The 27,004-nt window shown below is 31.9% G+C and overlaps 2 protein-coding genes and 1 pseudogene across 2 annotated transcripts; all 3 read left to right on the top strand.

Moving 5' to 3' along the window:
- Nucleotides 1–6,354: 6,354 nt before the first annotated feature.
- On the top strand, nucleotides 6,355–9,028 carry LOC120113986 (cytochrome P450 85A-like). Its single transcript, XM_039135032.1, has 9 exons — nucleotides 6,355–6,756; nucleotides 6,846–7,167; nucleotides 7,256–7,405; nucleotides 7,498–7,746; nucleotides 7,856–7,942; nucleotides 8,026–8,104; nucleotides 8,406–8,512; nucleotides 8,581–8,705; nucleotides 8,786–9,028. Exons 1-9 carry the CDS (start codon nucleotides 6,563–6,565, stop codon nucleotides 8,871–8,873), a joined length of 1,401 nt encoding a protein of 466 aa, XP_038990963.1. The 5' UTR covers nucleotides 6,355–6,562; the 3' UTR covers nucleotides 8,874–9,028.
- A 3,091-nt stretch (nucleotides 9,029–12,119) lies between these two features.
- On the top strand, nucleotides 12,120–14,431 carry LOC120113975 (UDP-arabinopyranose mutase 1). The gene is made up of 4 exons (XM_039135022.1): nucleotides 12,120–12,499; nucleotides 13,331–13,581; nucleotides 13,669–13,837; nucleotides 13,922–14,431. The coding sequence occupies exons 1-4, from the start codon at nucleotides 12,158–12,160 to the stop codon at nucleotides 14,252–14,254; spliced, it is 1,095 nt and encodes a 364-aa protein (XP_038990953.1). The 5' UTR covers nucleotides 12,120–12,157; the 3' UTR covers nucleotides 14,255–14,431.
- A 7,336-nt stretch (nucleotides 14,432–21,767) lies between these two features.
- LOC120113976 lies at nucleotides 21,768–22,807 on the top strand (annotated as a pseudogene).
- The last annotated feature ends 4,197 nt before the right edge of the window (nucleotides 22,808–27,004 follow it).

Genomic DNA, 27,004 nt, shown 5'->3' with positions numbered 1-27,004 from the left:
TAAGAGAAGAGAAGAGAACTCTGGAACCTTTTCTCTCTTCCCACGTGATTTCCTTATCTTATAAGGAAAATAAAAATCTTCTTTGTCTAATGACCCTTTTGCCCTTCAATTCATCTTATAATTACTAACAACTTTTATGATTTATTTCCAAATAAATCATTGAACTAATCCATGGTTCTACTCTAGTCACCAAATTCTGAAACTTTACAATTTAATCACTAACCCGATATTGAGGATGTTACAACTTGAGCTAATTTAATGAACCCAAAATTCAATTTTCCTTTAGGGGTGTACCGATGCACCCTATGGGTGCATCTGTACCCAAATTAGATTCGCAATTCCCATGCATCGATGCACCTTTAATGTATCGATGCACTTTCAAAATTTGTCTTAGTGCATCGGTACCCATTCATAGTGTATCGATGCACCTGTCCAGAATAGGCTATTTTCACCCGAAATTCATCAATACTTCACCCATATTTTCATGTATAAAATCCTTATTATGCTACTAAACTCATCTATAATAACTTTAGCTAATTTCTATCATTTCAACACTTTATAATCTCTCATATCTCATTCAAATTCTTAAAACTAAGAATCATACCAAAATTTCCATGTAATCCAAACTTATTTCTAACACCTATAACTTATTATTCACACCTATGACAAGTCAAATTCAACTTCTAAATCCATTTATACATCCTTATTCAAAATTTCACTTATCAACTTCCTATCTTTAATCCTTCATAACTTACAAATCTTTGAGTTTTTATGACCTTTTTCATCTCCATCATCTTTCCTAAAGCTTCATGAATCAAAACCATGCTTTAATTTGAAGGATTAACCAAAAGAAATCAAACTTACCTTAGGCTTGGGTGCTTCACGTTTGGGAGAGGAAGAAGATAAGTCTCTGGAAACTTATCTTCTCAATTATGATTCACATGGGTATTATAATACCCACTAACTATAATTTTATTCTTTTATTTGCTTAATAACCGTTTTACCCTTTTACTTCTCCTTCACTTATTAATTCATCCTACACAAACATCTTTTAATTAATTCATTCACTTTTCAATTTATTTAATTTGATCACTGAAATTTTAAAATCTTACACTTTAATCACTAATCCGGTATTGAGGATGTTACAAATAGGGGTAGAGGTCGAGGACGTTTTTCATCCTCTAGACCACAGTGCCAGTTGTATGGTCAAATGGGGCACCTTGTTGAAAGGTGCTATTACAGATTTGACATGAGTTATAAGAATGAATCTTCTCGACATACATAAAACAGTAATAATAAAGGCTACTCTGGTGTTCAAGCTAATGTCAGTTCATATAATCCCAGCAATGATAACATCAATCCTTATAATTCAGTGTACTATGCACACTCACCAACAGCTTCTCAAGCTCATCAGTTTTCTACAGCCCCTCTAGTTCATCAGTTTTCTTCAGTCTCAAGTTCCTCATTTTTCTACTTTTCGACCACAAGTCTATACCTTTAATGTTCAACATCAAGTATACTCAAACTCCCACAACATGTCTTCATTCCCTTATAGAAATCCAAATCAGTTCACTATTGTTACTCAACCAGAAATCACATCTCAAGTCTATATAGCTACACATGAGATAGTGGATGATAATGCTTGGTATACAGACTTTGGAGCAACTCACCATATAACAAAAGACTTGAGTAATCTGCAGATTAAAGACACTCACCCTGGAACAGGTAGTGTAATTGTAGGCAATGGTAACTCACTCCCAATACAGTGTACTAGTCAGTCTCATTTCTGTGTTAATTCTAATAAGTTGTTGTATGTTCCTAACATTACTAAAAAATCTATCGTATATTTCTAAATTCACTAAGGACAATCAGGTTCTGCTTGAATTTCACCCTAATTTCTGTCAAGTTCGTGACATGCATTTTCGGAAAGTGTTGTTGAAAGGAAGTTAAGATGGAGGATTGTACAAACTCAATATTGCCATGAATAACACTGATAATGTTTGCATGACTGCTGGTGATGAATTACATATTAATAATTCTGATAATAATTATTTATCTTCAATAAGTTGTCACATTGTAACTACTAGGGTGTCTGTAGATATGTGGCACAAAAAACTTGGTCACCCTTCTAAAGAAGTGTTACTTTCTGCATTAAAACATTACAATGTAATTCTTTCTGATATAAATAAAGAACAGATATTATGCAAAGCATGTCAACTTGCTAAATCACACAAGCTGCCCTTTTATGGCTCACTTACTGTTTATAAACAACCATTAGAACTTATAGTATCAGATGTGTGGGGTCCTGCTCCTGTATATTCTAATGGGTTCAAGTTTTATGTTGCCTTTACTGATGCTCATAATAGGTATACTTGGATTTATTTCATGAAACAAAAATCTGAAGTTAAATCTGTTTTTCTTCAGTTTCATAGACAGGTGGAAAGATAATTTGGTGTTAAACTCAAGGCTTTTCAGTCAGATGGAGAAGGTGAGTTTGGTGCTCTCCAAGCTTACATGAAAGAGCAAGGTATAGTGCATAGGATGTACTATCCTCATACTTCAGAACATAATGGTTTAGTGGAAAGGAAGTATAGACAGATAATTAAGGTAGGTCTCTCTATGCTAGCCCAAGCTTCTATGCCTTTAAGTTTTTGGAATGATGCTTTTTCTAGGGCTGTTTTTCTTATTAATCAGTTACCTATACGTGTGTTGTCTGGTATATCACCATATGAGAAAAATGTTCATAAATCACTAGATTACAGTTTTTAAAGATTTTTTGGTTGCACATGTTACCTTTTTTTAAGACCTTATAATCAGCACAAATTTCAGTTTCGTTCTTCTGCCTGTGTTTTATTGGGGTATTCACCTGCTCATAAGGGATATAAGTGTTTAGACTCTAGTGGTCGTGTCTATGTGTCAAGACATGTTCGATTTGAAGAAAATGAGTTTCCTTATCAGCAACACCAAAGTTTTCCCACTGTTTATAGTCTGTCAGTATTAAACAGTCGAAAGTGCTCAAGTGTAAACAATATTTCTCAAAATTGCTTGTTTTATCATTCCTTTATTTCCATCCCTACTAGCACACACAATCACAAATCAATCTTACCATCTACTACACCGTCAACATCATCATCTTCACCACATGTATCATCTTCAACACAACAATTCATCACATTTCCACTTCTTTCTCCAAATTCATTCCATTCAAATTCACCATCTTCTACACCATCAACATCATCATCTTCACCACATGTATCATCTTCATCACAACAATTCATCTCATCCCCATCTCATCCATGCCCATCAGGACCAATTGAAACTACTACTTCACCACCACCACCTCCACCTTCACATTCACCATCACCACCACCATCTCCACCTCGGCTAGTTCAAAATGCTCATCCTATGGTCACTCGTGGAAAAGTTGGCATTTTAAACCAAAACTGCTGCTTGTTGAGATAAGTCCTCAAGAGCCAATAAATGTCTATGAAGCGTTGCAACATCCTGCTTGGTGTGAGGCTGTTCAAAGTGAATATACTGCTCTTATGAAGAATGGTACGTGGGAGTTAAAGCCTCTGACACCAGCATGCAAAGCAATAGGCTGTAAATGGCTTTTTAAAGTCAAGAAGAAGCCTGATGGGTTAATTGAAAGGCTTAAGGCTCGTCTAGTGGCCAAGGGGTATTCTCAGATGGTGGGAAGAGATTTTTTCGAGACGTTTAGTGCAGTGGTTCGAGCGAGTACAATAAGAACTATACTGGCAGTTGTTGTCATAAAAGATTAGCCACTTAGACAAATTGACATCAACAATGCATTCCTCAATGGGAGGCTAACAGAGGAAATATACATGTGTCAGCCTCCAGGTTTTGAGCAAATAAGTGAAGATAAGAAAGAGTCGGCATGTTGCTTGAAGAATGCTCTTTATGGGCTTAAACAAGCACCTAGAGCATGGTTTGAGACCTTGAGAAAGTTTCTGGTTGAAAGCTTGGACTTTGTTGCTTCAAAAGCTGATTCTTCTTTGTTTATCAGGAACTCAACATGTTCTCAAGTGTTATTAATGGTATATGTAGAAGGTATAGTCATCACAAGAAGTGAGGTGATAGAAGTGGATGCCATAGTGCAATTGATTAACAAGGAGTTCTCTCTTAAAGATTTGGGTCAGCTAGAGCTGTTTCTTGGAATGCAAGTTGAACATTCTCAAAGAGGATTGTTTTTTAATCAGAAGAAGTATATCTCTGAGCTACTAAAAAGGTCAATCCTAGATGAGTCAACTCCTACTCCTACTCCTACTCCTATGGTTATTGCTCCTAAACTCAAGGCAAATGATGGACAATTGTTTGGTGATATCCATCTTTATCGTAGTATTGTGGGAGATCTACAGTATATATGCTTAACAAGACCTGACATAGCCTATGCTGTTAATAAGGTTAGTCAGTACATGAACAGTCTGTGTGATACTCATTGGAGGGCAGTGAAACGTATACTGAGGTATCTCAGTGGGACACTTGAGTATGAGTTGTTTTTCTCACAAACTGAAAATTTTAGTCTAGTATGCTACAATGATGTAGACTGAGCAGCCTCGGTGGAAGACAGACGATCCACAACAGGCTACTTTGTATACCTTGGAGGTAATCCAATTGCATGGTGCTCTAAGAAGCAAAGTGTTGTCTCCAGGTCTACATCAGAAGCAGAGTATAGGAGTCTTGCTAATTTTGTTTCTGAGTTGGTTTGGATTGAACAACTACTTGGTGAAATAGGGATTAGTGTAACTAGAAAGCCAGTTGTATGGTGTGATAACACCTCTACAATCTCTATGGCAGCAAATCCAACACATCATGCTAGTATAAAACATGTGGAGATTGACATTCACTTTGTGAGAGAAAAAGTTTTGGCTGAAGAACTCAGTGTTAATTTTGTTCCTTCTGCAGAACAAGTAGCTGATATACTCACCAAACTGTTGCCACCTGCAGTATTTAGTGACATGCGCTCTCGTCTTGGTGTAAAGTCCTGGGCAGAGATCAATGGTACCAACCATGTGAAGCAAGTCTGAAGAAGCCAGGAAAATGTTGAATTGGCAATTCAGATCAGTAGAAAACCCAGAGAATATTAGAGTATTATGTAATAGAGGTTGTTATAATCGTTTTTGTTAATCTGTTATAACTGAAGCCTATTCAGTTGGGCTGGTTGGTGTTATAAATAGTGGGCATGTCCACTATGCAAAATATACGAGACTATTTTGTATTTTTCCTAAAACTTTGTATTTTCTGCTGTTTTGGAATAACATCGAGCATTGTGTTCATCGTTACTTCTCTTCTTCTCTCTTTCACTACCAGTACTCCATAGCTAGGTTATTAGTAGCTACTTTGATGGTTTCCTGTCACATATTGGTTAAGCTAAATTTTGGATCGGGTATGGTTCAGGTTTTGGAACAAATTTAATCATCATATTCGTGTTAATATCAAATATTGAGTTTGATAAATTGGTCCGGATAATAGGGTTTGAATCAAATTCGCCAGGTAAGTTATATGAAAGCACATCACTTTCAAGATTATTCGGAAAGAAAAGTTCATACGTACATCGCGCACCGTATAATAATCAAAAGAAAGCGAAAGAATCCAACTTTACGGAATTAATCTAGTCCTAAATACTATTGCATTTCCAAGTTTATTTTTCATCTCTATTGGGGAAAAAAACCTGAAGACAAACAAGACACTAATCGATTTCGAAACTTAGAAAAAGAGTCCAAATTCCAAATAGTATAGTTTTCCAGGAATTACAGCGCCATTACACACCGCCAAAGGGAGCTTTCAAAGCTCGAAACTATCGGTTACAATGGAACCAAACCCCGCTCTCTCTCTCTCTTCACTTATTCACATGGTAAGCAAAAGGATGTCCTTTAGTGAGTTTTTCTTCTTCTTTTGGTATATCCTTGAACAGATGTTGTTGACATACATGTGAAGCACAGGGGCTTTGGAAGTGAGGTTATATATACATATATGTACGTGTATGTGAATATATATATATATATATATATACACTTTTAGGTCCAATGGGGTGGTATGCATGTGCTTCTTACCCCCTTCACACAATTTTCCTACCTCTCCCTCTCCTTTTTTACCTTTTGACTGAATTAGTTACATTTTTCATCTATTTTCTCATTCCAATTATATCCAAATCATTTCTTTGTAAAAACCAACAACAAAACCTCATCATAATATATATATATATATATATATACCGTCTTAATCTTCATGTTCTGTTTATTATTTTATGTTTTAAGATTCAAAACCTAGGTTTATGCAAGAGGGTTAGTTGCTTTGCTTATAGGGAGTTAAAAAAAAACAATATACTTCCATGAAATATTTCAAGGGGTAGGGTCCTTTCTTAATGAGCTGCATGGTTCGGCCTATATGTCTTTTATCTGTCAATGACTATACATAGAGGGGGGTGGGTGGGACTGTGGGAGTGGTTTACACTTTACAGGCATATATATGTGTGCCCGTTTATACTTATGAGGAAGCCCCCTCCATAACCCATTTGCAGAGCTTTATTTGGAGTAAAACAATGGCTCTTTTCATGGTGATTTTGGGGTCGTTGTTTGTCTTGGTCGTCTCTATCTGCACTGCTTTGTTGAGATGGAATGAGCTGAGATACAGTAAGAAAGGGTTGCCCCCTGGTACCATGGGTTGGCCAATCTTTGGTGAAACCACCGAGTTTCTCAAGCAAGGTCCTAACTTTATGAAAAACCAAAGAGCAAGGTTATTACTTTATCTTAATCTTTTTTTAATATAACAGCTAAGCTAGTTGATGTTCTAATTTTGTGTGCTTTGTTTCTCTTTACAAACAGGTATGGCAGTTTCTTCAAATCCCATATACTGGGGTGTCCTACGGCGGTTTCCATGGATCCAGAGCTCAACAGATATATCCTAATGAATGAAGCCAAAGGCTTTGTTCCTGGTTACCCACAATCCATGCTTGATATCTTGGGGAAATGCAACATTGCAGCCGTCCATGGCTCCACTCATAAGCTAATGAGAGGAACTTTGCTTGCCCTCGTTAGTCCCACTATGATCAGAGAACGACTCTTGCCGAAAATAGATGAATTCATGAGAACTTTCCTCTCTAATTGGGACAACAAAGTCATTGACATACAAGAAAAGACCAAAGAGGTTTGTATCACTCATACAAATAGCACGTGTTTTTGCTCATTGCTCCTCTGTTTCTAATCTAATCTTTTGGTCTGATATTTTGTTATAGATGGCATTTTTATCATCTCTTAAGCAAATTGCCACTGCTGAATCCACTTCAGTAGCTCAGGAATTCATGCCTGAGTTCTTTAAGCTGGTGTTGGGGACCTTATCCCTTCCTATCGATCTTCCCTGCACGAATTATCGACGCGGACTTGAGGTGAAATAGATGAGCATTTCGACTCATATATCTAGTCTTTCATTGCGGTTTATAGTCTAATTAGATTAATATGTTTTGACCATGATTTGCAGGCAAGGAAAAATATTCTTAGAATATTAGGACAACTCATAGAAGAGAGAAGAGACTCTGAAGATCCCCACAAGGACATGCTTGGGTACTTGATGAGAAAAGATGATAGTAATAGACACAAATTAAGTGATGATGAGATCATTGATCAAGTAATCACGATTTTGTATTCCGGTTACGAGACTGTTTCCACAACATCGATGATGGCAGTCAAGTATCTCCATGATCATCCAAGAGTTGTCGAAGAGCTAAGAGTAAGTAACAAAGAGAAAATGAACATTTTTTTTCTTTTATCTTTGAATTGTTCTTTATATCTTTGTTTCATGCCTTTTTGGGATTTTTGACTCGTTGAAAATATTTCAGAAAGAACATATGGCAATTAGAGAAAGGAAAAGGCCAGAGGATCCAATTGAATGGAATGATCTGAAGCCAATGAAGTTTACTAGAGCTGTAAGAAATTTGTAACCATTATTTGTTAATCATTAAATTTTGTAAAGAAAAGTTTACTGACTGTGTTTGCTTTTGTTATGCAGGTGATTTTTGAGACGTCAAGATTAGCAACCATTGTTAATGGAGTTTTGAGGAAAACTACTGAAGAAATGGTACTAAATGGTGAGAATTGTGGGATCCATGTATTGTTTAGCTGAGTGTGCACTTTGTGGACATGAAATGATCTTCTCTTTGTGGACCTTAGCTCTATCGTGATTTAACTGGAACGCCTACCAATCCAGCTAGGCAATCCCCTGGATCTTATTTTCAATGATTTTTAAGAAAGAAATGAAGCTTTTTCAAAAGACAATCATTTTGGTTTTTTTATTAAGAGTAAACTTGTTTTCTTTTGCAACTTTTAGCTAGTCACTCAGTTAGCCAAATGATTGGAATTTCATTGGCCGAAAGATAATTTTTTTTCCAGGATTTGTGGTTCCTAAAGGCTGGAGAATTTATGTATATACAAGAGAGATAAACTATGATCCTCTTACGTATCCTGATCCATTAGCCTTCAATCCCTGGAGATGGATGGTTAGTAATCAACAATCTCCTTCCCCTTGTTTATGAAACATTGTTTAATAATCCGGGATGAAATGCAGGACCAGAGGTCGGAATGTCAAAGTAATTTCCTGATATTCGGAGGGGGCAGCAGGCAGTGTCCTGGAAAGGAACTAGGAATTGCAGAAATTTCAACGTTCCTTCACTATTTTGTAACTAGATACAGGTAATAACCTTAATAAACTAGTTTTCATTAAATATGTTTGGATGAGGTTAAAGTAATGGAATTGTCGAGAATGAGTGCAGATGGGAAGAAGTAGGGGGAGAAAAACTGATGAATTTTCCAAGAGTGGAAGCACCAAATGGACTGCACATTAGGGTTTCATCATACTGACCCCACAGATGTATATGTACAGAAGAGACAGTAACTGCTTTGAGTTGGAGTTGACTCTTGAATCAGAGGTCAAAGTACGTGGGTTTGCGTAATGTCAGATTTTTCGCCTCACTTGCACTCGGGCCTATTTATTTTGGAGAAGATGGCAACCAGGTTTGCCCGTTGGGGGGTTTGGTGGTTAGCCGTATAAACGATTTTTTTTTTTTAACTCTTGACAATTGGGAAGCTGTAGAAGAGGACGTAGAATTAGCATGTTCTAACAAAATTTTAAATGGAATCATCACATGTCGAGGGACTAAAATACAATTCTACCATGGAGCCCATGGTCTTAACATTCTTCTTGGGCTTGTTAGTCAAATGGACTATTTTGATGGACTGGCAAAGCTAATGGGTTTCTTAGCTCACATATTTCATTTACGCACAACTTTTTAATTTTTATTTTCCCACAAGATTATAATTTGGAACGGGTTTATTTTTAAAAAATTAAAAAAAATTTAAATTTAATGTTGACTAAAAATATTTTTGAGTTATTTAACAAAATGATAAACAAAAATATTTAAAAATGAGAAATATAATAATGTTCTTATACCTGCCGTTTTCAAATTTACACTTGTTTATATTTTTCCTAGTTCTCGAATAAATTCTTTCGAAAATCAGAACTTAAAATATCAAATATATTAGTTTGTCAGTAAATTATTATATTTTTCTTCCATAAAACAAACTTAAAAAGCAAGTGAAAGAATAAATAAAAATGTATATAGGATTTATTAAGTATATAAAAATATAGGAAGTTATCTATTAACATAATAATATTCCAAGTTTCTTCAATATTATTTTAGTTAAAATGAATCCGAGCAGTTTTGTATTATACCAAACGAAGGTTCATTGAATGCGATTTCACATGGGACATGCAAATAAGCAATTTGTTTCATGTTAGGTAATCTTGTTATAAAATTAAATGTCATAATTAAATTGCACCGCACATTTTGTTTCTAACATATATATTTAATTTTTGGGCAATTTGTAACTATATATATGACATGTTTTAATTCCATTTGCTATTTAAATATTTATTTAATGATTTTAAATAAAGAAAATAAATAAATATAACAGAAGAAAGCACGATGCCAGCATTTGTACAAAGTTGGGTTTATTCTAGGTTTATAAATAAATCCATTTTATTTTCTCAAGTTGTAGCACATGGATTCATATTCTAAAGTCTCTTTAATTTATAAAAGAAATAATAAAACCATTTCTAAAATAGTTTCATGTACACTAACATGCATGCCAATTAACACACTCTTACTCCACTACTTGTTATACATGGCAAGGGTCAAACTTTCTATTTTTATTTTTATAAGTTTACAACATTAAAATGAATATATCACAAAGATGGGCTATTCCAATTTGGGTAAAGTACACAAATGATTCTCGACTATAAGATATTGTTTTGTTGATTCCTCTGACTATTGAAAGTTACAAAACGGTCATTCGACTATTCATATATTCCAAACTTATTATTTTCCATTAAAAATTTGACGGTGGTATGAGTTGGACATTACATTGCTTTGTTAAGTCCTCTGACTATTGAAAGTTACAAAATGGTTCTCTGACTATATGATGTTGTTTTGTTGAGTCTCTGACTATGAAAAGTTACAAAATGTTTTTATACTTACTAACTGGATATGATAAAATATGATCCCAAAATCTCAACGACTATACAGTTGAAACGTTTTTGGTATCAAATTTTATCATAACTCAGTCAACAAGTTAACTTCTAGCTCAGACGACCGTCAAGTTTTTAATAGAAAATGACGAGATTGGAACATATGAATAGTGGAGTGATCATTTTGTAACTTTTAATAGTCAGAGAAATCAATAAAGTAACACACTATAGTTGAATAATTATTTTATAATTTTAATAGTCAAGAGACTCAACAAAACAATATCTTATAGTCGAAAGACCATTTGTAAACCTTTCAAATCTAGGTTTATTTGAAGAATAAATACTATATCATTATTATTATTATTTTTATAAAAATAAATATTTAAAATATATTAATTTTAACTTAAATATATAAAAATTCACCTTTGATATTGATTATAAAATATTTTAAGTACATAAATAAAAAATCATATACTTTTAAATATCTACTTAAAAAATACTTTAAATAATCATACAAAAAATGTGTAGACCTTGATAGTTATTTTGATAAAAATATCACTTTAAATATTTAGATAAAAATGATATACTTTAAATATTTATCTTGGAATTGAACATTTCATTTATAGCAACACGTCACCTCTCAATAACATAAAGTCGTTAAGGTTTACACGTTTTTTGAATAGTTGTATTAACTGAGATGAATATACAACATTAAAGCTTTTTATTTAAAGATAACATATGTTTTCTTATTTTCTAAATGTGTAAACTAAATAATTTTACATCGTTTCAATGAATATTAACTCACATTTATCACAATGTTTAAAATATCGTTTTAATTTTTTCTCATAAATCTCTTTTATTTTTCTAGTTTTAAACTTATTTTTATCGGAAATTATTGTTTTAAACTTTTAAAATTGTGGATACATGGTTTCTCACAAAAACTTATCTAGGTTTTGCTAATTCAGAGGTTTTAAACGGAAAAAAATGTATTAATTTTTGGGATTCAAAATATTAGAAAGTTATTTTTTTATCCGTGAATTTCTTTTTTTTCCCCCTACAAATTGAACCAGTGGTCAGATTATTTACCAATATTAACGTCATTTTTTCCTATTATCCATAAAATAAACAATTCGAAAAATAAAATGTATTTAAATTATGGAAACCATAAAAATATGGAAATTTGTAAAAAAAATATAAATTTATTACAAATGTATTTTTTGAAAGAAAAATAAATCAAAGGTTAAGAGAATGGAAATTTTAATGATTAAAATAATGTTTTGAACAATTTAAAGGATAAAAATGTTATTAGGCCAAAAGTAAATAAGAAAACCTCAAAATTTTTTGGAAAAAGGAATTGCGCTTTTTAAAATAGACGAAAACTCAATTCTTAAGCTTAAATTCTGGTTTTTTCCCCTCTCTGGAAAAGAGTCGTAATTCCCTGCTAAACTCTTGCAGGTATCTCTTTTATCTTGCTCCACACGTGCTGCCATTCTCTTTCTTCACTTTATCCTTCTATTTATATTCTCCTAAAATTCGCACAATCTCCATCCCTCTACCTCTATCTGCTCTGTCTTCCTCAACAAAAAGAAGAAAAATTTTCTTTCTTTTTGCAGTGACAATGGTGGAGCCTGCAAAAGTAACCCAAGCGGCAGCACCAGCAGTGCCTCAGCTGAAGGATGAGCTTGACATTGTCATACCAACAATAAGAAACTTGGACTTTCTTGAGATGTGGAGGCCATTTTTCCAGCCTTACCATCTCATCATTGTTCAAGATGGTGATCCTTCCAAGACCATCAAGGTCCCTGATGGTTTTGACTATGAACTTTACAACAGGAACGATATTAACAGAATTTTGGGTCCTAAAGCTTCTTGCATTTCCTTCAAGGACTCTGCTTGCCGTTGCTTTGGTTACATGGTCTCTAAGAAGAAGTATATTTTTACCATTGATGATGACTGTTTTGTAAGTTCATCTCTCTCTCTCTCTCTCTCTAATTTTGGTGTTATGTTTTAGATTCCGGTTTTTGTTATTTTAGTCCAATTTTGGATTTTGGGATCTGGGTTTTTGTTGTTTTGGTCAAAAGCTGAACCCTTTAATTGTTTCGATCGGATATTTGGATGATTTCATCGTTTGGCTGATTTAATTTTGGATCAAAAATTGGAAATGGGATTATTTATGTTTCAGATATACCTTGAAAATTGGAAATGTGCTCAATTGATTTTCTGACATTGACAATTCTGAGAGGAATTTGTGTTTAATTTTATCAAATACTAAAGCAATCTATACAGCAATGAATTCATATTTCCTAATTGCCTCATGATTCAGGATATCAATCCTGTATGGACTGTAATGGTTGCCATATCTTCATAATTCTTGAATTGATTTCTGCATTTGTTTTCTTATTATTATAGTATGATGCTGCATCTGGGAAAGTCTGTCTTGATTTGCATCTTAGCATTTTCCTCAAGCAGGCCTCATCTGTTTCCTTTTGTTTACATAATTTGAATTCCTTTTTGCACATGAGTCTGGCAGCTGAGCACATGCTCTACATGCAAATATACGTTTCTAATTATTAAATAAGGAGCTACAGTGTGATCTACAGCTCTGAGATTCTAAAATCTTGGATCATTGTCTACTTCGTGTTATTGTATATTGCTTCTAATTGATGATTGGCGATCTCGAAGTCAAGATCGGAACGGTTGGTTCGAAATGATGAGGGACTTCTGTGTCTCCTTCGGAATTCTAGTAAATTAACATGCTTACCAAACTCTGCATATTGTTTATGAATTTTAGGTTGCTAAGGAACCATCTGGCAAAGCCATCAATGCACTTGAGCAGCACATCAAGAACCTGCTGTCCCCATCGACTCCCTTCTTCTTCAACACCTTGTATGACCCATATAGAGAGGGTGCTGATTTCGTCCGCGGGTACCCATTCAGCCTCCGCGAGGGTGTTCCAACTGCTGTCTCTCATGGCCTGTGGTTAAACATCCCGGATTATGATGCACCGACTCAACTTGTGAAACCTCTCGAGAGGAACACTAGGTAATGAATTTTCACCAGAAGGAAACACCTTTGTTCCTTTCCGTAGTATCATCAAATGATTTACTAATATTGCTTGTGATGAATCAGGTTTGTGGACGCTGTTCTGACTATTCCAAAGGGCACATTGTTCCCCATGTGTGGTATGAATTTGGCTTTCGACCGTGAGTTGATTGGCCCCGCCATGTACTTTGGACTCATGGGTGATGGTCAGCCGATCGGACGCTACGATGACATGTGGGCCGGCTGGTGCATCAAAGTAACACAATTTGACCTTTTGTCGATATCATGCAGAAGTTTTATAATTGGCTAATCTCCATTTACCTGCTCGATGATTGTTTAGGTGATATGCGACCATTTGGGACTAGGAGTCAAAACTGGACTACCTTACATCTATCACAGCAAAGCAAGCAACCCATTTGTGAACCTAAAGAAGGAGTATAAGGGCATATACTGGCAGGAAGAGATAATCCCATTCTTCCAACAAGTTGTGCTTCCAAAAGAGTGCACCACTGTTCAAGAGTGCTATATTGAGCTGGCTAAGAAGGTGAAGGAGAAGCTTAGCAAAGTTGACCCATACTTTGACAAGCTGGCTGAGGAAATGGTTACCTGGATTGAAGCCTGGGATGAGCTCAACCCTACTGGAGCTGCGGTGCCAAATGCTAAAGCAAATTAGAAAACTTCAGTCGCCATTGTTTCCCCATAGTTGACTGGGTTACAGTTGTTTCCTGTTTCTGTTTGGTATTTTTACTGTTTTACCCTCTCTCTTTTTCCAGATTTTCGCAGGATGTGATGTAATTTTTTTGACTTTTATGTTGAAGACATTAAGATGCATTAGTTCGGTTAGTGTGCTTCCGTTTTATAAGAGAAATATCCTTTCTACCATGTCATCTATGATCCGTAATAATATAATGTTATGTGGGAATATTTTTATGCGTCATTCTATTGCTATTAACCATTGTTTCCTCATATTCCATTAGGTCATAAGTTCTAGACTCTTCTTCATTATCCTAGTGTTTCTCTTTTACCTCCTCTCTATAGTTGGAATTAGGATTAGTTTAAATTTTATATTAAAAAATCAGTGTTTCTTATGCTTTTAAAGTCTAAACATACAGTAAATACTTGTGTTTAGTTCCGATATGCTTAAAAAAACGGAGGGGAGAGGAGGCATAGACAAAGAAGAAAGGTGATCAGTTGGAATGAAGATCCAACTGAATATATATTGTCACATTCCAAATTTAAAGCTAGAAGTTTAGTTTTAATCAGTCAAATCAATAAATCTTTAAAATCAAGAATTTTATGTGAATATATATTGTCACATTCCAAATTCAAAGTTATAAGTTTTAGTTTTAATCAATCAAACCAATAAATCTTTAAAATCAAGAATTTTATGTGAATATATATTGTCTAATTCCAAATTCAGAATTAGATATAAAAATGGTCTTTTAACTGAGGAAAGACTATATTAAACCATTAAACTATTACTATAAATGATGGTTAACGAGTACTAAAAATAGATGATAATAAATAAATAAATTATTCATTCACTTAGATTTAAATATCATATTAAAATCGAGCCGAAGTTCAATTCGGATCGGATATAGGTAAACTAAATTTGGGTTTCTTTCGGTTCGGATTTCTTTTAGTTGGATTTATTTTCAACCCAACTATAATTTAGGTCAATTTCGGTGTGATTCGAGTTATTTCAGGTTTCATATCAATTTTAGGTCATCTTGTTCGATTCTAAATCGAGTCTAAGATTGGATAAATCAATTTGGGTAATTGGGTATGGGTCAAATTTACCATATCTAAATTTAATCTATTAACTATTGTGTTAAATTTAAATTTGGAAATTTCAAGTTATTGATTGAATAGAATTCGAACAACATAATACCCAGCTCAACATCTTTTGAGCCCAATTGAACTTTTAGTTTTAATAAATATTTTTATATTATTAAATTATATTTCTACCTTTAATATATATTGTTGAATATGAATGAGCTTAATAGAGCTCGAGTTCAAGTTTTAGTATAAAAATTGATAAACAAATTTAATGGAGCTCGAGTAGCTCAATGATATATTGAGTCGACCTTAAATTTGAAAATTAACATATGAACGACTAGAAGTTATATATTAAATTCAAAATTGAAATCGTAAAAAGAATTTTAAGTTATCAAATTGAGTTGAGTTAAGCCCGAATCTCAAGTGACAAACACTAACGTTTAAAACGTAAAAAACTTCTTTTACTATTATGAGTTCCCAACCAGTAAAAGATGAAACTCAGGTTGGCGAAAGAAAAGTAAAGCATTTGTTAATGGAAATGGTGTATGAGTGAAACTATAAGGCTATGAGGATGATAAAAATGAAAGGTCAAGCGAGCTATGAAGTAGGCTTGGTGACGGATAATAGTAGTGGGTGGACCCGAAAGTGATTTGGTGATGGATTTAGTTAAAATTTAGGTGAAAAATATTGGTAATACGTTGACATTTGGAATTTGGTCGATGTTTTGTTGATTGTGAGTTAAAGATGAAAGTGACGATGGTTGATTGTAATAATGAAGATTGAGATTTGGAATGTGATGTTTTGCTTGATGATCACATCAGTGTTAATTAATTATTTGATCGATCAAAGATTAATTTCGATAATAAAAAAACTAATTGATTATTATTATAATAATATTTAATATAAAAATAAATATTCAAACCATACCTAAAGTTAACTTTAGGTGTCTAAAGAATTTTTCGTTAAAAATAGGTGTCTAACGTTTTCAACATTACACATTTATGTGTTTGTCGTTAAATTCAATCGTTAAGTGACACGTGTTAGGCTTATAAAAATTTAATTTTTTTAAAATTTTATATGTCTGACACGTGTCATTTAACGGTTGAATTTAACGATGTTAACGGTCCAAGCACCTAAAAATGTAACGTTGGAAACGTTAGACACATATTTTTAATGAAAGATTCTTTAGACACCTAAAGTTAACTTTATGTATAGTTTAGACACTTATTTATACTTTAAGCCTTATAATAACAATAAAAGTTTAACTAAATTCACATTAACTTGAAAGACCTAATTAAATTTTTCGCTCAAAATCTTTTGACCCATAAATATATTTTTGTTTAACTATACTTCCTTTTTTTTTTCCTCTTTACACTTTTAAATTTTAATCTTACACCTCTAATTGTAAGATTTTTTTAATTATTTGATTTTTTACAATATAGAAGCCGCTAGTTTATTAAAAATAAAAAAATATTTAATTTACAATAAAATTACAATCACAACCATAAACAAAAACATATAATAAGAACATTTTTCTATGATCATTAACACAAGAAACTAGCCACTCGAGATAACAAAATGACCGTATAAGGAAAAAGTTAAAAATCTAACCAAATAAACTCAAACAAAAGATAGATACGAACAAATCTGATCGCATCAATAAATGAACCACAAAATGGGATCAAGCTATTAAAATATCACCAACAAATTGCAAATCAGAATTGAGCGATGTGAGAAAACTATCTACGAACGCATATCGCTTATTCAAATCCAATTCGATGGTCCAAAGCAGGGAAGATCAACATGATAACAAATGAACGTCATCTTGATCAGTCGTGGCGATATCAAATTAAGCCATGAGAAAAATGATAAACGAAAATGACGACCGAAAACGTACCAAAAGACAAAAGAAATGTACCATAATTTTTTAAAACTAAAAAAATGTATCATAAAAGTAAAGAAAAATGTACCATAAATATAGAGTATTAAAAAAATGATTTTTTTAATCATAAAGAAGTAGGGGAGCCTAAACAACAAAGATGGGTTTTAATTATTTGGTTTAAACTTTAACATTCAATTAATAAATAATAAACCTCCGCTAAAATTGAATATGTGGTACTCTAGTATTCAAATCTCCTATTTAAAAATTAGAGTACAATCTATAATACATATTCAAATTTAACAAAAGCCAATCAACAAACATTATGAAATAGGCTCTAATTTTTAAATCAAATAAGCGAAAGTCCACAATTCCTTATAATTAAAAGCATCCAAACTAAATTTCAAAAGTTTGTAGAGTACATGGACTAAGGGCAGCATTAGACTTTTTAAAATTAAACAATATTAAATTTTCATATATGCACGATATTGATATTTTAGATTAAGGTCTTAAAGCCCGAATATATGGGTCTAAATGTGGCCTAGTTGCCCTTTATCCCTAGCCTACAATTTCTCCAATACTCGGCCAATCTATCTAGTTTTGTACTTATTCTAAGTGCATTTTATATTTACCTATATCTATATTTCTCATATTAAAGTTAAATATTTAATAATATTTCTTACTGATTATTTTGTATATTTATTAATAATCAACATTCTAATTCTATTTCTTTTTACATGAAACGAAATAATACATTTATTTGTAAATATAAAGTATGAACTAGAAAGTAGCAATATGCAGAAAACCAACATTATTTCCTTGATATTATTTACTATCCAAAGCCACTTGCAAAATGCCCATTACACAAGCCCACCCGAACTTCTTTATTCTCCAGCTCACCCTAATAATTTGTTTAAATAGCCTTTATTTACAGTAATATTATTTGATATAATTTTGAGCAAAGCTGTATTTTAACCCTTTTATATTTCAATAGATATAACACACATGGGATGTCCATACGAATTTTATTTTGAATTGAATTGTTTCTTATCTTACCAAGTTGATAATAGTAACCAAAATTACCATCTAATTTATGGGTCCACCATTTCCTTAATATTAATTTCGTAATGGAATTCTTATCTTGAAGCTTGACATTTCATTTTATATATGGAAGATAAACACTGAATAGAAAGATTGGCATGTTTATTATAAGCAACCCTTCAATAATGTCTTCCAATTAACATTGAGAAATGTTGCAATTAACAAAGGGGAATGAATGCACAAAAAATAATGCTAGATAAGGGATATTTGGGAAGTGATTCGGTTGAAAGGGGAGAAAGTTTCTTGGCACAAATTATTATAAGCAACCCTTCAATAATGTCTTCCAATTAACATTGAGAAATGTTGCAATTAACAAAGGGGAATGAATGCACAAAAAATAATGCTTCGAAGCATATCCTATTATTTCTTCTGGATCTCTGTAGATAAGGGATATTTGGGAAGTGATTCGGTTGAAAGGGGAGAAAGTTTCTTGGCACAAATTAATATGGTTTCCAATGCACATTCCAAAACATAGCTTGATTGCTTGGATGACTCTACTGGACAGATTACCTACCAGAGATAGACTTCATAGAATGAGGATTATCACTGAAGGAATTTTTGTTAATTGCAACATTTCTCAGGAGATAAGGGATCATTTGTTCTCTCAATGTTTCGTGACAATTTGTCTTTGGAATTCAATTTTGTTCCTTAACGGGTTGAAGACTACCAACTTGGTATGGGATGATATGGTTTCACGTGCTAGATCAACATGGAAAGGGAGATCACTTCTCACCACCATTTTGAAGATCTCTTGGTATGCTTTTATCTACACTTTATGGGAGGAAAGAAACCAAAGAATATTTCAAGGCCGATCCAATCGAAGACATGCTCAAAGCTATTAAAGAAACTGTTGGAATTCAACTTAGGGGAAAAATATTAATAGACTCGATAGTACTAATTATAACTTTGTAATGTATGGGGTATAGTCTAACCGATCATTGATTTTGTAAGTAAGTTGTTCATAGTTTTTTGTTGTTGATTGGTTGATTGGTTTTGTAGCAGAACACTACTCTTTGGGTAATAATATCTGAATTATCCCAAAAAAAAAATGCTTATGCCTAACCTATATCTATTTCTCTACTAACATTGTCTAATTTGAATGGGAATTTAAAATAAAAAGAAACCCAGTCTTTTTCATCGCTATCATTTCAAGCATTTATCACTCTTAAGATCTTACAACTTTCAAAATGAAATCCTCATGATAATTACATCGAAATAAATTCATGATATTAATTAAATATATATACATATATAAATTTATAAAAATATTGATCATGTTAAACAAGTTAAACAGCTCCGTTAAATTGAGTAAAATATTATATAACATCTTTATATGATAACAAAAAAATTAAAAATAAATGAAAATACTATATATCGTTCTACTTAAAATATTAAAGGAATTGACTTATAGTGAACAAAATAATAATTTTAAATTTATTATCAATAAATAACAGATTAAATTATTTATCGATGATTTATAAAATTTTATGTACTAAAATAATAATATATATTATTTAACAACTTTCAACATTACACATGGATGCCTATATATAGGCATTCTTCATTAGAAAAATGGACTTAATCCAATTAATTATTGTCCTACCATTCAAATATGTTAAAATATATAGTATATGGTCGTAAGAAGACCAAATGTAGAATTGACGAGTCATCAAAAATCGTACCTTATCATATATTAAAATGGCCTAATACCCAAAATGGCATCCTGGAACCTTCTTTATCCCATTAACGATTTCTAAAGCATGGAATTAAAGAAATGTTAAAGCCAACAAGTGTTCCACAATGATTGTAAGCCATTTTCAAGGATACTAAAGAGCATTATCCCCACTAGCTTTTTCGCTCATTCCAAAGATTAGTATGCTTATTCCCAAATGTTAAGACATTTATTCCCACTGTTCCATATGTTCTTAATATTATATATAGGATTTGTAAAAAAAAAATTATATATAGGAATTCATTCAATGATCTCTGAGTATTGTTCTCTCTTGAGATCTTAAGTTTGAGCACCTGTATCTCTAGGATGTATGCTAGTTGTCAATTATTAAGAAAGATTCTGAACAGATACTACCTTATAATTACTCTGATAATTCAAAAAATATTATATATATTGATAAACTACATCACATAACATTAAAATTTAAGTTTTGTTTCGATTTTATTATTGATTTTGAGTGGGTTTAATGAAAAACTAATATGACGAGAAGAAAGAGGAGTGAAATGCGAACATTTTAATATTAATCTCACTACGAATGATGATCACAGATGGTGGCGATTGACTACCATCGACAGTCGAAAAAGTTCAATGCCTAAAATTGATTTTTAAAAGTTTAGTGGTAAATTCAATACACCCATAAAGTCTAATGCCTAAAACAATATCAATTAATACATCATTAATTGTGCCAAAACGACGTCGATTTGTCCACATTATCACGATGACAGAAAGATCTGTCCATGTCATCATACCGTTAAAATTTAACAGCTTAATGATATAATTGAAACCAAAACTAAAATTAAATATTATAATTGGAGCAATTAAGAATGTAATAATAATATACCGATACATCACTGAAATTTCAATAATATCTCGTGTAATTTAATACTCTTGTTTTGTTTTAGCTTACTTGCAGTTTTTGTTGCTTCAACTGCTTTTGCTTTGTATTTGTACATTTTGTTGTGCAATAAAGGCTTTTGTTGTTAAAATAGTGACACTAAAATAACGTCATTTTAATTATTTCTTATACTGTGATTGAAAAATCTGCTTACGTAGTCATGTAATTTAAATTTTAATGAATCAACACTTACACTGCAACAAAATGAAAGTTTAGTATTATAATTGAATAAAAAGAGTTCAATGGTAAAGAAGATCTAAATCACAAAGTTTAATGGTATATAATATAATTTACCCTACATATAAACGTACATATCTTCAACTTTCAAAGCAATTAAGTCATTTCACTTATGTTTGGCTCTAAATAGTAATATGCCTTTTTCTCTTCATATATGATTGACAACAAAGCAATGTAGTTAGATTCATGTTTATTATATAATAAACTATTAAAATTCCTTTTCACTCATAAATTAAAAAATATATATATGTTTAAATATATTTAAATCTATATTTTATTATATAATAATAATAGTAATCGAATTAAAATTTAATAAATATTATTAAAAATCATAACAACTCAATTAATATTTGAAGTAACATCTTAACTAATTATCCACAGTTCAATTGTGAGAAGATATTGATTAATTAATAAAGAAATAATCCCCACAAAAAAAAACAAAAAAGATTGAGCTGTAAGCACCTAGACATTTAACACTTGTTCCAAACCGAGAGGACAATTAACGGAAGGATAATCAAAGAAAGAAAAACTCAACTAAAATTTTGATTCAAAGATCTCGTCTTAGTGGTATAATGAGATCATCAATGAATTAAAAAAACATGGAATCGACATGATTGAGGGAATATATAAGAGGGTAGCGCTAGGAAGTTTATGAAATGAAAGTAGTTGAAAACTTGTGATTAATAGTTGGAAATAATGGGTTGGGGAGCTCCAAAACAAGCATGGAAGAAAGGTTCGTGGACTCCTGAAGAAGATAAGCTGTTGACTGAATATGTTAACTTTCATGGTGAAGGAAGCTGGAGCTCAGTATCAAGGTGTACAGGTATACATATATATATATAATTTAGTTACATGTATTTTGGGATCATTTAGCCAATTTCATTTGGATAATATATAGCAGGTTTGAATAGAAGTGGGAAAAGTTGCAGGCTTAGGTGGGTGAATTATCTAAGGCCTGGTCTTAAGAGAGGTCATATTACACCTCAGGAGGAAGGGATCATGAGTTGCATGCCCTTTGGGGTAACAAGTAATGCATCTTCTTCTTCTTCCCCCTTTTTTTTTTTTGATTTTCTATCTTATTTTTACTTGCTGTTTGTAATTGTATGTGAAATGAAACAGGTGGTCTACGATTGCTAGATACTTGCCAGGGAGAACCGACAATGAGATAAAGAACTATTGGAGAACTCATTTTAAGAAGGAAAGGTCCTCTCAGAAGCAACAAAAAGGAAAAGCTCAAATACTAAAGCTCAAACAACAGCAGCAGCAGCAGCAGTCGCGAATTGTACAACCGGATAAAGATGAGACGGAAGCAGCCGGAGATGGTGGTCGGCCTACTGAGCATGAGGATCGAAGCTTGGATGTTATGACTGAAGAGACTGCTTCTTTGTTAGATGAGTATTTGATGAATGAAGGGCTATGGTGGAACCAGCAGCAGCAGGTGAGTCATTATCAGCATGCTAGTAATTGCAACAGAATTAATATCGCCATGCAAACTCAAACGGCAGTTTATTATTCTTATGGAGCGGATGCAAATAATGTATACAATGGTGGAGGGTACTTTTTCTAAGCATAGTTTTGGAACGTTTGGGGTTGTATTTCCCAGTTTAGATGAATATATATGCGCGCACAAACAATTAATATAATTTTTACACGTATATATTATATATATGCATACATGAATATGTGATATTATAATAAAATAATTTCCAATTCCATAAATATCACTTGTTTCATTAATGTCATATTAATTTGAATAAAATTTAAAGTAAGATACTATTTTAGATTAACATTTTAAAATATAAATCACTCAGTGTGCTCTGAGTTTATAATATGGGAAAGTCGGACCGTCCAAAAAAGTCAGTGTAACACCACCAAGCCCAAATGAAACGCATTATGCAGGAAAGATTCAAGCCTAATTATCCCACTGAACAGAGGCCTAAGCCCATACATATATAAAACGATAAAAAGTAATATAAAAAAGTGGGGAAAAAATACAAATGGCACATACAGGTTTTGGCCCAGAGAAATTTCGTATTGGAGAGTCGGGATGAAATTTGAAACTTTTTAGAGGGCCAATACTAAACTTTTACATAAAAAATAATAATTTGAATGCTAAATTTTCTAGAGGGGCCAAATAAGCTATTTACCCAATTTTTCAAGGGGGCGAATCGGCCAAGTCCCATCAATAATTAGGTGCAATTTGGGTTTGGAATATATATGGTCCTTATTTGTAAAAGGCTGTAATCTTTATTATTTTTTTAAAAAAGATTTTTTTTTTATAAAAACTTACAATTTAGTAAGTGGAGAAAGAATGTTAACAACATGCGTCAATACTTTGAAAAGTTCTCTGATTAATCACATAGATATTGATATTAACTAATTTGGAAGGAGTATTACATAATTTTTTTTTGGAATAAATACGATTATAAAGTAATATGCGTCGAATGTTTAATTTAGATAAAATTCATGCACATCTTCAAATAAAATTATTTAAATTTGGATCACTCCAAAAATAACAACATTTCCTTTAATACTGAAATCGTTCTCTGAATTCTATGCATAAACTTAATAATCTCAAAAAGGGTTATATTCGTTTAAAGTTAATTTATAGAAAATCTAAAACATTAAGTCAGCTAATCCAAACAAGGAAACAGAAGCCCATGTAATAAGTACTTTAATTTAAACTATGAGATCATAACCTGATTTGGTTAATGATTTGTAAGAGGGGTTGCAATTTGGGTATCAATGGAAAAAAGCAAAGCAAAAATAGATTCTCCACTGTCTTGGAATTTTGATATAAATTTCTATAATTAATTTTGCTATTTTAGGGTTATACCATATGTCAAAGGTAATTCTCACTTCGCTGAAAATAAATAATTTTTTTGAACGAACAATGCTAAAAAAAACACTTATTTTTCTTTTGCATCAAGTTGTGAGAGAGTGCACTAAATATATTCAACAACAAACAAAAGAGAGTTTTTATTATTATTAAAATTGGAAATAAAATTAACTGAATCCATAAATATTATTTAATTTAGGAAGATGAAGCAAACATCTTTGATCTTTCCTCGCCCTTCAATTTTTTTTATGATCACAACTACACCCTTTAATTTTATTGATATCTTTTTAGTTCATTTCACTAAGATATATTTATATATTTTCTCACCATATATATAATTGGGCCTTACAATTAAGAGCAATAATCCCCTGAGGTTATAAAAAAAAATCATGTGAAAAGAGATGGGAATGAAGGAATGGGTAAGCATTTCTTTCTCTTTTCATAAACTCTGAGATACCTTGGGATTATATTTCTCACATTAATCCAAGTCTCCTATGAATTTTGATTCAAAGGTTTAAGCTTTATAGAGTGTGAAATTGTCTCTTTTTTAAGCAACATTGATGAAGAAATAACCCTATTCTATAAACAGAGTGAGATGACATCTATAGTCTAAATGACCTCTATGCTTTCAAGAAACATAATTATTATAATATTATTTTATACATCATTCTCCAGAAAACCCTCTATAAATAAAATACGATCTAACTTATCCTTTTCAGCCTTAAGACAAATAATGTTTTTATTTAAATAAAATTTTAAGATAATAGAATATTCATAAAAAATGGTCCCCTCGTTAAAGAAGATAAGGGACTTGTACGAGAAAGATTATCAATTAATATTTCTGCAGGATTGGAGCATACGGCCTGTGGTATCATGTTCCCCCAGTGATGTTATATTATAATTTATATCATTCCAACTCTCTCTAAATTAAAATCTTTAAACATTAGTTAAATTTGGGTTTGGGACCACTTCCATGAGAACATTAAAAGTTCACAGATTTGAATTAAAATAAAATAAAAGTAGTGTACTAATCTTTCATCAACCAAAAATAATTCATATGTTATGTTCATTCCAGCATGAAGGGTTGGACCACAAGAATATATGTGTTTATACTATTCTTTATTTTATATTTTAACATATTTTGTCCAAATATCAACCCAATAATATATCAAATGACATTAACTTGAATGATTTCTAATCCTTTCGGTTGCAGGTATTGGTTTTGTTGTGTTTGTTCTTTATGAACCTCACTGTTAAGAATAATAATTTTAGATATTTTTTTCTGTTGTTTTGATTTAATTGTGGTTTCATTAAACTAAGACATAGTTTTTAGCAAAATAAAAAAATTGTAAACCCTTTCATACATAAGGGATAATGTCAATATTCACCCCTAATGTATTTGACTGAATAGTAATTTCATCTTTAATTATTTTTAAAAATATTTTAAGCCATAATATTTCATTTTGAGTCAAAATGACCTTTGATGGGATTAAAATTATTAGTTGACTAACAATCAATATTTGTCATTGATGTGGTAAATTTTATGTGTGTAAAGTGATAACATATCACATGTCCAAAGTAATGATATAATATGATACATCAATAAAACATATTATAATTTTTATTTATTAAATTAATATTATTTAAATATTTATTAAATTAATTTTTTTCAATAAGATGAGACATCATCTCTTAGAAAATAAAAAATGCAAGAGGTGGCTTTGAACATGGATCTTTAAGATGAAAAACTAAAGCTTAATCATCAAGTCAAGTTAATAACGTATAATATATTTGACAAATATATTCTTATATTAATATATAATATAAATATAAATATATTTTATAATTTATGTTACAAAATATTTTAAAATTAAGATACTCTTATATTGATAAATCAATATTATTTATTTTATAAATATATTAGACACTACAACAAAACACTACCGACGCTAGGAAGAGCTCCGTTAAACGAATGCCGCAAATGGTAGCGGCATTTGTGAACCTAAAACCCCGCAAAAGGTCGAGTTATATAGCGACATTTGTTCTTTCAAACACTGCTATATGTTGTGATTTATAAAGGCATTTTTATTCACAAACGCCGCTAATTATCCTGTCTTAGTGATTTTTTTTGCCACAAACGCCACTAATTCTATTGTTTTTAGTGGCGTTTTTATAACAAAACGCCGGTATATTTATGATTTGTAGTTGTATTTTTACCACAAACGCCGCTATTTGCAAAAGGTTGGCATAGGCAGGTTTGATTGGGTTGCTCTTCATTAAAGCTGTAAATTATTGATCATCGCTATCTTAATCCTTGAACTTCTATTAATGCTAATATAATATTATTTTATTGGTGAGTTTAAACTTTGGGTCTGTTGGCATTATTTAAAGAGCTGGTAATGGCAGGTGTTATTTTGCAGTAACCAAAAGCAATGGCCTAGACAGTATGAACAATGAGCAACTATTATAAATAATGAGTCTTCCCAAAAGAGAGTAGCTTTTTTCCCTTTTCGAAGCAATGTTTCAACTTTTTTTCATCAAATAGTAAACTTATAGAAGAATCAACTCAGTTCATTTCATTAAAAACAATAACAAGAGTCAGTGAAAATGGAAAATAAAACAAAAGAAGTTTTTAACTTGAACCCAGAACGAAAAAAATTAACAAAACCTTGTTGTATAATATAAAACAAAAAAAGTTTGTAACTTGAACCCAAAAGCATAAACAAACCATGAAGGGCAATTAAACTATTCATTTCCATTAAGAATTTCAAAACCTGGAATCATAAACAAACCAGTCATGACAAGCATGAAAAGAAACTAGTATATGGAACACCAAATTTTGCATAATTAATTCCTTGAACAAGCACTTTTCTCAATCAAAATTGAGAAAGATACTACCCTACCAGCTAAAGATATATATGAACTGTTAAATAGTAAAAGGATTTAGCATCCAAGTTCTCA

This window comes from Hibiscus syriacus, unplaced genomic scaffold (genome assembly GCF_006381635.1).
Source record: "Hibiscus syriacus cultivar Baekdansim isolate YM2019G1 unplaced genomic scaffold, ASM638163v2 tig00110214_pilon, whole genome shotgun sequence".
NCBI classification, from domain to species: Eukaryota; Viridiplantae; Streptophyta; class Magnoliopsida; order Malvales; family Malvaceae; genus Hibiscus; species Hibiscus syriacus.
The sequence above is the reverse complement of the archived record's forward strand: the minus strand, read 5'-3'. Positions and strand labels throughout refer to the sequence as shown.

Coding starts and splice junctions, on each gene's coding strand:
- LOC120113986 (XM_039135032.1), top strand. CDS start 6,563: ATGGCTCTTTTCATGGTGATTTTGGGGTCGTTGTTTGTCTTGGTCGTC. Junction 7,747..7,855: donor GAGTTGTCGAAGAGCTAAGA/GTAAGTAACAAA, acceptor AAAATATTTCAG/AAAGAACATATGGCAATTAG. Junction 8,706..8,785: donor TATTTTGTAACTAGATACAG/GTAATAACCTTA, acceptor GAATGAGTGCAG/ATGGGAAGAAGTAGGGGGAG.
- LOC120113975 (XM_039135022.1), top strand. CDS start 12,158: ATGGTGGAGCCTGCAAAAGTAACCCAAGCGGCAGCACCAGCAGTGCCT. Junction 13,582..13,668: donor CCTCTCGAGAGGAACACTAG/GTAATGAATTTT, acceptor GTGATGAATCAG/GTTTGTGGACGCTGTTCTGA. Junction 13,838..13,921: donor GGGCCGGCTGGTGCATCAAA/GTAACACAATTT, acceptor ATGATTGTTTAG/GTGATATGCGACCATTTGGG.